The sequence below is a fragment of the Ambystoma mexicanum genome, chromosome 13 (assembly GCF_040938575.1).
Source record: "Ambystoma mexicanum isolate Mex_15411 chromosome 13, UKY_AmexF1_1, whole genome shotgun sequence".
Lineage (NCBI taxonomy): Eukaryota > Metazoa > Chordata > Amphibia > Caudata > Ambystomatidae > Ambystoma > Ambystoma mexicanum.
In genome coordinates this window covers 70318377-70331873 of record NC_090938.1, presented here as the reverse complement: position 1 = coordinate 70331873, position 13497 = coordinate 70318377, and the positions used below count along the sequence as shown (strand labels likewise).

The 13497-nt window shown below is 45.2% G+C and overlaps 1 protein-coding gene across 4 annotated transcripts in view; it reads right to left on the bottom strand.

Annotated features, from left to right (window-relative positions):
- The window catches only part of CAMK1G (calcium/calmodulin dependent protein kinase IG), a 186198-nt gene that overhangs the window by 109138 nt on the left and 63563 nt on the right, over window positions 1–13497 (bottom strand). The window contains exon 1 of one of the 4 annotated variants that reach the window (XM_069633273.1): window positions 4794–5278. The exons of 2 other annotated variants lie outside the window; for them this stretch is intronic. In XM_069633273.1, the coding sequence (XP_069489374.1) occupies window positions 4794–4869 (76 nt within the window). In that variant the 5' untranslated portion in view covers window positions 4870–5278. Of the gene's footprint in view, window positions 1–526; window positions 724–4793; window positions 5279–13497 lie in introns of those variants that run through there. One more of the 4 variants, XM_069633275.1, reaches the window with a different exon arrangement.

Genomic DNA, 13497 nt, shown 5'->3' with positions numbered 1-13497 from the left:
GTTAAATGCCAGAAGTGCAAAGTTTGTATCCCGCAAGTGAGATTCTTTGAGGATTCAGGGTCCGATTCATGGAAAAGTGTGCATTGATCCCGCAAATTCCCTGTGCCGAGAACGGCTTTGTCTGTCCCTTTGTGCATAACATTTTGTGCAAGCTCTGTGTATTCACGGAATGCTTCCCGCTAAGTAACCCTATGCGCAAGTAGCAGCTGGATCGCCCCCGAAATGTCAAACATGCAAAGCAAATCCAGCCACATACGCCTACCTTTGTGGGCTCCTCGGTCACAAACTCATGTACCCCGGTAATACTGTGTGGGTTGCCTCGCAGCCAAGCCAACACCCGTAACTATTACCAGCACCCGACAACATGCGTACCATTTACCATAACTCAGGTAATTCTCTAGTCAATCTGCGTGCAACCCCCCCATAAATCCCGGCTGCACCCCGCTACTCTGTGTACACGCACCCCTAACTGCAAACGGTCCCCCAACTGCATGCACGCACCCCTAAATTCCCAATTGGACCTCACCTTTGCGCTGTGATTCCTATGCCATTGAGGCCTTGCACTGCTTTACGTGACGGTGTGATCGGGAGCTTTGCGTGCTGTTTTCCCCGATCTGATGTTGCATGGGCAGCTCCATGAATACAGTTGGTTTCGCGTGCTGCTGGACATACGATTTCCTTGCGCAGGCCAACGCTTGACATGCCCACGTAACGTTTTGTTCTTCCTCGTTCTGCGTGCAGTACGGGGATTATGCATGTTCCGCCCCCATTTATATCTCTGCGCAGGCCCGACCCACACTCTGCACACACAAGGCGCTCGACTGCTCGCAGAGGTGTGCCCGACCTGTGCGAAGACCCAGCAAATTCCGGAAATGTCCTGCAAACTCAAGTCCATATTTACTGCGCACATTTTTTCCACGAACCAGCCCTCAATGTGCAATTTACATGTGGTTTTCTGCGCAATTTACGCCCACCGCAATTTGCACATGCAAAAACATTTCTTTAAAATTGGGCCCGAGCGCTTTTCAAACGAGAACAATGTCTTAAGCAAGCCTGTGTGGGCTTCATGGAAGGCCGTCTTTCCCAGTTTTATTAAACTGAACATTGTATAAGATAAACGGATGGTCCAAGACAAACTTCTCATTGGTCCGAACATAATCACCCCAAACCGCTTTGCAATAACACAGAATGAAGGCCTCTGTCCATCGATTGCCTAAGCATACAATCTTATGCCCACAACACGTACACAACATGGCCTCCACATCTGTTGTAGTACCAGTTCAGGCAGGTGCCATGGAAACCCACTCGTGATCGCTGACAAGCACTCTTCACCAGCTCCATTACCCTCCCGACAGAAACACAGATGGGGGTGATGCGGATAGGCCATGATTGGCGTGGCCACTTCCCCATTAGTATTCCGGGGGCACCTCGCATGCCCGCCTATGCTGGGCAGAGCGCCTGTAGTTCCCCGGTCTGACGTTGGGCCGCGGTGGCCCTGCCAGTCAGCCTCCTCCTGCCCCCATGAACGAATTCCGAAATTCATTCACAAAAGTCTTATCGTCGTCGTCCCCCAACGGGGACGCGCGGTTGTCATGGCAGCTGATACCAGGCTGGCCGTCCTTCAGAGGAGACGCTGGGACGAGAGCCTTCCCTGACTACCAATCGGTGCTCGCAAGTAAGACACGCGAAGCATTCAAGGCTGATGCTGTACCCGGTGGATCGGGGACGGCTATTGGCCACTGAAGGACATCAGGGATTCTGGAAAATGGAGACCACTCCTCACAGAAAGGATGGCGGACTCATTACCACGATTGCACTGCACACGTGTACAGCTCCGAAAACCAGTTCCCGAATCAAATGTGATATAAACGGGGGGGCGGGGAGGGGGGGGGTTGTTAGGGAATGACACGTTAGGATTAGAGCTAGAAGTCACACATCCAATACTTAAAAAAAAAAATGGACACTGTGTGATCTTGGGCAAACCATGTTATCTCAAAGGATATCAAATGTTCCATTAAACGTGTTTTCTACTACACACCAAGGTAAGTTGTGAGTGTAAGGTCATTTCTTTGTACCACTGAGCTCTGGGAAAAGGACATTGAAGGAGATAGGATAGGATCTTGAACCAGATCTGCATAAGAGGAGCACATATCACTTTGCCTTCTTGCTCTTTAGAAACCTAATAGCAAATTCAGCTGTGTTCCGTCCTCAGTGTGCCGTCCAATAGGGGGTGACCTGCCTCATTCTTTTTTCGGATAGAGGGTGATTATTTTGTTTTCTTTTCCGTAAGGCTGTCTGGCATGCCACCTAGGGGCCCGTTTACTGAGTTGGCACAGTTTTAGCGAGCGCGTTGCCGCCAAGCCCACTTATTCATCAATGCCAGAGTACGGAAGGAGTGAACATTCAATATCGTCTTGTGTGTCATCGGGCAACCAGAGTTAAATCTGGTGGTTTGAGTTCAGTCCCCAAGTGGTCCATCAGGCCGCCCACTTCCCTGCGAATCATCTTTGAACGTCAATCAGAGAGACCAAGGTCTTGGGTGAGTCTGGAGTTTTTCTTCTTCGTAGGTGGGTGGGATTGACGCACACGGGTAGGCTGGACGCTGACGGATCATATGTAGCTCTTGGCATCACTCCATTACATAGGTTTTAAAATCAATACATGCGTACAAGCCTCAACATGGCTTATTCAAATAACTCCCACCCCCATAGTGATATATTAATACTGTACTCCATCAACAAAGATCACATACTCAATACACATGAATGGCTATGAGTAGAAAAAAAGGTTTCATACTTTCAAGAACTAGTGTTGATTTTTACGTTTTAACAACACATATCATTTTGACTGGAAGCTCTGAAAGAGGCAGTACCCCATTCTTTTGCAAATCCTCCACTGATGTGAGTGCTACAGAGATTAACAGTTTATCCTAAATCCCTCCGGTATTGGGGGATTTTCGGCTTGCTGTTAACCATGCCTTTGTTTTCCAGCGCGTCAGACTTATATTACTTCTCCTATGTTGGAATCTGCTTTATAGCGTTCATATCATAAGAAGACAGTGAAGCACGTGAGGTGACGCGATTTGCTGAGGATCACTCTGTTTGTGTAAAGCCGTAAGGCTGGGATTAGATAACAGGTCCCACGTTTCCACAATTCACCACATTTCATTGCTTTTGCTTTATGGCGTAGAATTGACGTGAAGTTCAAGACAACCACAGAAAAAAATGGTTTTATGAATACCATCAGGGGAAAAAACTATAGTTCTCCTCGTTGAAAGCCAAATACCTTGAAATACTGCAAACTTGTACGACATATTGAAAATTGAATGGCACAGATGACGGAAAATAGTTTCCCTTTTTATTTGCTTACTTATCACCATATTTTCCTTTTAAAACTGTACATCCATTACTTTTCAAAACTAATTTAGAAAGCATGACACCCTAACAGAGAACTGTTGTTTTGCTGGTAGATGAGGGAATTGAACCTGAACGGTGGCTTCAGAATTTGATGCGGTCAGACTCTAAGGTCACAGCTAGTTCTTCCGTAGTATTGCAGAAGCAGATCCTTATCTGCATAGCCAAGCTGAACTATTTAGAGTAGTAAACACCAAGCGGGAGGTATTATGAATTCAGGATATGAACCGGCCTCCAATGTCTTGTAGCAGGGTTGGGATCGTCTACATACAAGCCATTTTGCACACAGCTCAGGGATGCATTAGCATAATTGACCTAAAACATTTGATCATATTTTTTTTTTGACCTTTCTTTGGTCAAATTTTATTAAATATATATATGGGGGTGGGTAGATTAGGTTGTGGGGAAGTGGTGGGGGGTGGCGGGGAGTCTCCTCTGGAATTTTAACCGAAAAAAAGGTCAAATAAATTCGATCAAATGTGATTAGGTCAAATGTTTTAGGTCAAAGAGACCAAAACATGTGGGATAATGTATTACACCAGGGTTGGGTAAGGGAATCGTCTACATACAAGCCATTTTGCACACAGCTCAGGGCATGCACGTAATGTATTGCAACTTCATCCATAAAATCCTCTTTCCCAAACACAGATCGACCATCGCCCAATCAGAACTTCAAGTAAAATGTACAGCGCAGTCTAGACACAATCATCTGAATGATGTAGTCGCTCAAGGGCAAACGCTGTGAAATATTTGAATTAAAGTGGATATTATATTATGGGTCACTCTTCTAAGCTCTGGAAGCACATACTATAGATGTGTGGTTGTAAGTGAAATTACATTAGTGCCATATACAAAATCCCCTGGCGTTCTTTTCTATATAGAGGAACTTATCCACTTGGGCTTCCTATAGATACATAGGTTCCATTCAAAAAGCTTGAAATCTATAACTTGCACATCCCTGGAAAGAACATGGAATGCCACAATGAGCATAGCAGAGGGTCACAGGACACAGGTGTTGTGTTCAATATCAACATCGTCTATCTTTGTCATGGATCTGATGGGGCTGAGGCGGAGCCAGCTTAATTGACTAATGAACATGGGATGGACAGAACAAGCATGTGCGTGCAATACATTAACTCGGAGTGTAGGCAAATTCTAGTCCAGAAAGATGGTGTGTCTCAAATTAAGGTACCATTTGAGATCAAGGCAAGCTCTTAAATTTCACTTCCCAAGAACTATGCAGAAGAAAGCGATGAAACCCAAGGAATATTTAAAAATCAAATGTAAGGACTTTTTCTACTTTTAAAGTTTATGCTAGGCCATATTTTGTTTTTCATTTCAATCTCAGTCACTGCATTCGTGCCAGCTGAATGTTCTTACCTGTGCCTGGGACGATCCTGTCATTACAATGAGATGCCCCCTCGGAGTTGCATTGAATCAGCTCCTCAGGCGGCATTGCTGGAAGCACCTTTTTTTTACTGTCCTTTTTAGACTGAGAGGCCTTCACGGTGTCGCACTTCAATTATTATCTGGCCAAGATTACTGAATGCTATGGTCTCCTCTAGCTGATGAAGTAAGACGGAACAGGTGTTTTTCTTCTGTCACGGAAGGTTGCAATTTTTATCGCTGGTGAAAAAAGGATTTTGCCTATTCCCACGGAGACGCAGTTCCCCTCTGTCACTGGTGCACGCAAGCTGAGATATACTTAAAGGATGCACATATCCCTCAGCTGTCAGTCACCGATGAACTAGAGCTGGTGTTTGAGGTCACCAAAGGGGTACCCGTCTTCTGCCACTGAGCAGACAGAGATGTCTTCCTTCACCAAAGCCGACGGAAATATTCCAATCACATTCAGAGACTGAGAAGATCATTGGCTGACACAAGGTGCGGCTTCCTGTCACAGACAGAGAAGAGGTATGGCCAAACAAGGTCCTGAGTCAGCACGTCACCCAAAAGCAAGGCTGTCTGCCAACCTTTTAATGGGCTAATCCTTTGTTAAAATCTCTTTGGGTGGCAAGTAGGGCACCAAGGAGGCTCAGGATAGACTGTTCCGGATCATGTTCTTCTTATGTCTGTCATTGTGTCCCTGTTCGTGTCTTCTCTATGAATAGCTTTGCCTTTTATACACGTGATGGCCTTGATCCGTGGCAACGTTTCATTTGTTTTGTTATTAACACACACATACCAGGAAATTCCAGCCTAGGATACATTGGATCTTGTGTTTTGGCCCCTTAATTATATCATCATCATCATCATCATCACCATCATCATCACCATCATCATCATCATCATCAACATCATCATCATCATCATCATCACCATCATTATCATCATCATCATCATCATCATCATCATCATTCCACTATGTAAATCCTTTGCACTTTCCACCTTTCAGAAAGCCTTTTCACTTTTGATGCAAGTTATTTGCAGAGTAAGATTATTGTTAAAAAATCACAAATTGCCAGTCTCATGCCAATTATCAAGTGCACAATAGTTCCCGTGACTGCACGACTACAAGAAGTGTGCTGCCGAATATCAACTCGGTGCTCGAAACCAATGTTTGCCAAAACTCATTTGTTTTAATTAATAACCCCCTTAAGTGCCAACGACGAGTTTGCTCGTCCTTGTTGCTTAGACTTGCAGAATAGCCTGGCAGTTACACTAGTCAAACCAAAAAGCAATACAATTATATTGCAGCGTCTCAAATGAGTGGAACGGTCGAAAAAATCATTCCTTTAATATTGTCTGGATTGTATTTTTTAAGACTGACCTAATCACAAATGGTCTGCTATTAAATGGGGGTGGGGTGAATACACCCCACTCCCAAACAATACCCTTTTTCTTCTTTTCCCTCATACCCTTTCTCCAAAACGTTTCTTCAATATCTTCTTCAGTTTTTGTGCTATTAAACGGGGGTACCCACAACCTCTTCTACTCCCTACAATACCCCCCTGTGGCATACCGAGTGAGAAGCAGAGGGGGCAGCGTGTCCCTCAGTGATTCTTTTACTAGCCAGATGGGATATTTGGGAGCGGGACACCTCTCCCATTTGGCAGGACAATGATGTTGCTGAGCAGAAGCACAGTGTTCCTGCTCAGCACCCTCATTGTCCTGGCAGCAGAACACCTTTCCTATTCGGCATCCTCATGGTCAATGAGGGGACAGGACGGAAGCGGTGCCCCTCTGAAAGGACAATGAGCCTCATTACGAGCATGGCAGTAGCTATGCCTGTATGGCAGGTGCTCGCTACCGGCACTGCCTCCCGCGATTGGGCAATAACCGGCCCATTACGAGATGACATTTCACCAGAACATTATAATGGGAGGTATCTGGCACTTATGGTAGGGAGGGGGGGTTTATTTTGTCCCTTTAGAAATGTGAATGGGGGCGATGAGAAGTGAGGAAGGTCCATAATACTGCATGCTTTATGAAATAAGGACTGGCTTTAAAACCCAAGAGGGATTTGTTAGGCTCACATTAATCTACATGATGCATTTGCGACTTTGCATCCAGGATGGGGAGAATAAAACTAAAGCCATGCTCTTGTTGCTCAACATATTTCTATGACAATGTATATAGTGTATAGTTAGTTTACTATGTAAAGGATAGTTTATTATGTAATTTGGTTTGCTTGCAAGGCATTGCAATAAATAAAGTATTATTTAAACACATGAAATTCAAAGCAAAACTTTAATTAATATCTATATCAACTAAACCTGGGAAGATGTGTTCAATTTCTTAAATAGGCTACACCCTATTTCGCAATATCCTTTTCTGTGAAGTCACTTCTGTCGGTGCAATCCATATGCAAATTAGGAGGTTTGCCTGTATTTTGCCCCACAGAACTGATGAGCGTCCTGCACCTGTAATGGTCCTGCAGTTTGATTTTTTTAATGTGTGTGTGTTAAAATGCCATCTGCTACTAATGTTACCAAAATAGTTGATCGGCCGGATGCAAATGATACCACATGGAATCGCGTGAACTGCATTTGGGGGAAAAGTAGCAGATCTTGTTTTTGTGACTCGCCCCCCCCCACTCTTGCAATGCTGGATACTCCCCTGTCCCCCCATATCCCCTAAACACCTGCTCACCCACGTTCCACATATCTTTCGCCAGTAAACGTACTCACGCACACCTACAATGCGTCCCTCCCATCCACAGTTGTATCCAGCATGCACCGCGGTCACACAAGCTGCATTTTGCATTCCGATGAGACCATTTAAATTATCACTCTGCACAGAGGAGCTCAGTCCAGCCTGAATAGTTGGAAATGTTTGGCCTAGGCTAGCATTCATTTTGACTTAAAAATGGAAGAACGGTTAAAATGCTGCTGGGGCAAATAACGACAAATACCTCTCACCGCCAGTGGGGTGTCAATGGGGTGGCACGTGCTACCCCTACAATCTGATTGGCCACCCTTGGTGCCATCCCATTATCCTAAACCATGATCATTATGTGTGTGTGCGCTCATACTTCATGGCACCCCTGAACCTGCAAATGTCAATGCTCACCGCCCCACTCCACCCAGCATTGAGTATGCCACTCCCCGGCAAGGTCTTATAAAACATAAGGGGGGGAAACAATGTAAGTGTCTGCATTAGAGTTGTCGGCTGTGTATTGGGGACTGGGCTTGTACTCAACGAGTCTCCTCACTGAGCCGTTCCTTCTTCTAAAATTCTGGCTCGATTGATCCTTCGGTTTCACAATAGAATAACAAAGGTGGTAGTCATTTGATCCTGACATCCAAACCTTAAAGCTTTCCAAATGATGTTCTGTGGTTCATGTTTACACACACTTTAAAGTTAGGGTCAGTGTTTTGAAAATGTTAATGGACACCAACCTCAGTGTCTGAATGCATGTATGTCCTTCATGGCTACATACCTTTTTAAAGTTAGAGGGCCTCATTAGGACCCAGGCGTTAAGGGGTTAATGGCGCCGTAAAAGGCTGCGGCGCCATTAACCCCTTAACGCCTTACTACGAGGTCCCTTTGCGGTTCCCCACCTGAACGGCTGGTCTGGACCAGCCGTTAAAGTAGGGACCCGCAAAGGGACCTTGATGGCAATTACGGTACCGCAATTTGCGGTACCGTAATTGCCGCCTTCCCCATTCCCATTGAGCCCTATGGGGCAAAAATGGGAATGGGGAAGGGCCATGGAGAAAGGGGGAATTACCGCCCGCCAACCTTGGAATGGGCTGGTAATTCCCCCTTTCTCCATGGCGAACTCCGGCATGGACCATGGTGCTAACAGCACCATGGTTTAGCGCCGGAGTCCTAATGAGGGCCAGAGTGTTGTGAAAAATGAAATGGCCAACAAGCCCAGTGTTCAATATGTATTTAATGGCTCAATCATACAACGAAATTGACAGATCCACGTGTCAAATCTACATGTCTTTTGTTTTCCTTCTGTTTCCTAAAGCCTGTCCTATTGTATGCAAAGCAGGCAGGAATCCTTATCAGTGCTACTTGTAGACTTTCCTGTGCCTTTTCTCAGTAAGAAAAGTGTAATATTCTTATTATGACTACAAGAAATACTGCAATGATCATAAGAAATAAACATTGTAAACCTTTAAAAGAAGCCTGCTTGCAATGTTATTCCATGTAATAAATATTGGTGGGTTTATATCTTCATCTGCTGGCAACATACACCATTAAGCCTCGCAAAAAGTACTTCCTTGTTGGAAAGGGTCAAAACCTGCATTATTAACAGCAATGTGTGTCTTCTGAGGGCACCAACACTATTTGCGGAACATAACAGATGTAGTAGACATTGCAACCTGGTCTTCTGGTCACTTACAAGGTATGTGAGAAGCCAGCATCGTCTGTATCCACCTGTCCCACCATCTCCTCCCCTGCACGCAGGCAATTTTGCAACTGTGTAATGGTAACATCCCTGCAGAACACACCTCATAACAAGGTGTGCCTCCATTTGAGACCACAGCCGCTTTTCCCAGTGCAGAACATGTTTCATTGGCTACCCAAATAATGTAGTTGGGTTATAGTAGTAAAAATTCCACTATATAATGGAAGACTCATAATTTGCATTTTTAAGTAACTTTGGGTCTCACCCTAAGTTACTAGGGGAATCCAGACGTGGACCCCTTGCTCACTACTCTTAGAGAGGCACAGATCCACCCTACTGATGAGGTCCAACCAGACCGAAACACGTGTCTGGGGTTTCTGTTGGTACTCTTGTTCAGAGGAGAATTGCCTAGCATTTCGGTGCTGGACTGCCCCAGGGCAGGACAAAGACTGATATGTTTGGGATATTTCTTTTCTGTGAAAGATAGTGAGCTAAAGACTCTGGGTAAGTCTCTCGTAACCAGGACTAATGTCTGGCAGAGGGACTCCCAGGACCCCCCTTGTTAATTTGCATTTTTAAGTAACTTTGGGCCTCACCCTAAGTTACTAGGGGAATCCAGACGTGGACCCCTTGCTCACTACTCTTAGAGAGGCACAGATCCACCCTACTGATGAGGTCCAACCAGACCGAAACACGTGTCTGGGGTTTCTGTTGGTACTCTTGTTCAGAGGAGAATTGCCTAGCATTTCGGTGCTGGACTGCCCCAGGGCAGGACAAAGACTGATATGTTTGGGGTATTTCTTCTCTGTGAAAGATAGTGAGCTAAAGACTCTGGGTAAGTCTCTCGTAACCAGGACTAATGTCTGGCAGAGGGACTCCCAGGACCCCCCTTGTTAATTTGCATTTTTAAGTAACTTTGGGTCTCACCCTAAGTTACTAGGGGAATCCAGACGTGGACCCCTTGCTCACTACTCTTAGAGAGGCACAGATCCACCCTACTGATGAGGTCCAACCAGACCGAAACACGTGTCTGGGGTTTCTGTTGGTACTCTTGTTCAGAGGAGAATTGCCTAGCATTTCGGTGCTGGACTGCCCCAGGGCAGGACAAAGACTGATATGTTTAGGATATTTCTTCTCTGTGAAAGATAGTGAGCTAAAGACTCTGGGTAAGTCTCTCGTAACCAGGACTAATGTCTGGCAGAGGGACTCCCAGGACCCCCCTTGTTAATTTAGACTCATATTCCAGAATTATAGTAATCACTCTTTCTATGGCAATGTTAAGTTGTTTTTATTAAATGTGAATTTGTAAATTTGTAAATGATCATGATTTTAAAGTTTCATTATGATATATTTCTATATTTGTAAAGTTGATTATCAACTAAATCAAATAAAAAAAATAAAAATAAAAATAATAACCACTAAATGAAAGGCATTTTACTGTTCCCCTCTCCCAGGATGCTAATTTCTTTTTTTAGGGAAATTAACACCGTAATTCCCTAAAAAATAAAAAAAATAAAAAACATAGCCAGCACAGAAGAAGTAGAGTTAAATAGTCACTTTTCCACTCCATTTCTGAAATGCGGGAGGTTGCGGGTGGTAGGTAGAAGCTGGTGCGGGCGAAGAGGTACGTTGGAGAAGGATGGGGCAGTTGTGGAGTTGGTGGGGTAGGGGATCGGCGGTGAGAAGAAGATGGCGGATGCAGCGGGTGAGGCAGAGATGTACAAAGAGAACACAGGCGGTTACTGACAGATTCTGCCCTGGTTCCGTGCTATCTCATTGGCTACATATGCCCCCCCCTCGCTCCCCCCAGGCGTGGATCTGCAAGACTTTGAAACACTTTAAATTCTTGCTTCCTAGAGTAAAAATCTAAAATATTTGAACAGTACGACTGAGCCGCAAGTTCCTTTCAGATAACCAGTGGTGGAACGGGGTATCCCACAAGGTGCAGGGTGGGGTTTGGATGGGGGGACAGATTTCCCAGGGGGCAGAGCTAGCATTTGAACGCTGCTCAAAGGAAATGTTCAAAATAATAGTTTTAAATGAGTCAAGTTCTTCCATGCTCCTTCTTTCCAAACTCCACTCTGTACATCAATTCCACTTGAAATCACTTTCAAGGCAGTGGTGCACCCAAAATACTTTTGGTGACAGTGGGCCTCATTCCGAGTATGGCGGTAAGGGATAGCGGCCACCGGTAACGAGACCGGTGGCGGTATTCCCTTACCGCCATACTCCGAGTTCCCTCTGCGCCCTCGCCCTTAAAGCCTGCTTTGAGCAGGTGTTAAAGTCGAGGGCGCAAAGGGGCCTGCAAGCCAATAACGGTGACCGTAATGAACGGTCACCGTTATTTGCATCTTCCCCATTCCCATTGAGCCCTATGGGGGCTCATTTGGGAATGGGGAAGAGCCTTGGTGAATGGGGAATTACCGCCCCGCCAACCTTGGAATGGGGCGGTAATTCCGCCATCCACCAAGGCGCTGCCGGTCCGGGTACGGCGTCAACCAAGGCGTTAATAGCGCCATTGGTTAGCGCCGTACTCGGAATGAGGCCCAGTGACTTTTAGTAAACTAAGGGATCCATAGACATGCTCTACACAAGAAGGTTACTAGGGTAGCTCAGCAGGTTGAGAGACAGTTGCTGAGATGTTATTTATTAAAAACTGGTTGTTAAAAATATGACTTTTTGCAATTTCTTATAAAATAAACAAGTGCTATAAAATGTGTTTGGCCAGAGGATGGGTTGGGCTGGTCGCTTGCTTATATTCAGAGTAGAGGTGAGGGTATTTCTATCCTGTTGTGAAATCAAAAGTTGGCACCCATGAACCCACAGTTTAATTTCCTAATAACTGCTGTCAGCAGAACAGAAGCATGTATTTGAAATTAAGCAGCTTGAGAAGCATATAACATCTTTATAAATGTAACCTGTAATAAAACACAAAGGAAGGGCCACAACAATAACAGGGCATTTGTGTGCAGTTTGACCCAAAAAAAGAAACATATTTTAAAGAAAACCAGTGAATGCAACTTTAAGCAGCATTTTTGAATTTGGAAATTACTTTTTCTATCAAAAGTGTAAGGTGCACATTTGGAAAACAATAGTGTCCACAGCGTTAAGAAAGCCTGCTTTTAACAGTGAAGGCCCCCACCTCAGTGATATTTATTGCCCATTAATTCCTTTTGTGTCCCCCTTTCAAACCAGAAGAAAGAAAACAGGCTCAGCAAAGAGGTTTTGCAAATGCGCGAGTGATGGCTTGGGAAAGGAGGACAGCGCAGATTAGATCACCGAGCCCCCAGCTTCCCTCTACGAAGCTGGGGGCTCGGTGAAACCTTGTCAGGGCTGAGGCCGGCCGGGTCCGCGCTCAGCTCTTTGACCAGCGCTGCAGGTAACTCCTTTCCGAAGATTATGGATAACAAACTGTCCCCCGACATCGTATTGTGGCAAGTCTACAGTGGAGAACTATAAAAGCTTCCCATATGAAAGCCACTCCCAGTGGATCCACTCCAACAAACGAGCCCTGTCCTGTTAAAATCCCTCTGAGTAGACATCTCCGAGCATTATCCTGGAAACGGATCAGCATCGCTTTCATAGTATTCCAAGGTACAACAGCGCATGAATGTTCTGCCCACACGTCACTCGTTTTAAACAACTTAAAAAAAAAAGTTTTGTGGTCCTCGTTCAAGGGCTATTATGGGGATTATGGACCCTGAAGATCGAGTAAAAGGATGTTATGTTTATTTATACCGCGCACCACTACCACCCAGGGGCAGTCTCAGGCGCTCGCAGGGCTCTGTATGATAGGAGTGTGGGGAGGATAGTGGGAGTAGGGTGAGAGGATAGGTTCAGAACCAGGAGGAACTGGCATCTGTGAGTTCTGTTTTGCATGTGTTCTTTTTTGGGAGAGATCTTGCGCATTGTAACCGTATGGGTAAGATTCAGTGCCTCGGTGTGGTAGTGTTTTGTGTTGGTGTTAGTGTGTTGTGTGTGTTATGGTGGGTTTGGTTGTGTGCACTGGTTAGATAGTGTCCTTAATGGATCCAGAGTCTCGGGTAGCCGTAGCAATTGGTTGATTCGGTAACTTGGTGTGTAGTTGTATTGTTGAGGGTTTTGTGGACTATGTGGGTGGTTCACTCTAGGTGTGCTACAGCATCTAGAGATGCTGGGTGTGGCTATAGTATTAATTCTCTGTTTATGTGTAGTGTAACTAGTCTAAGGTCTGGTGTAGAGGCGTCAGTTATGTTGGAGGAGCAGGAAGAGGAAAATGAGCCGGGGTCTTGTTTGTGGTTC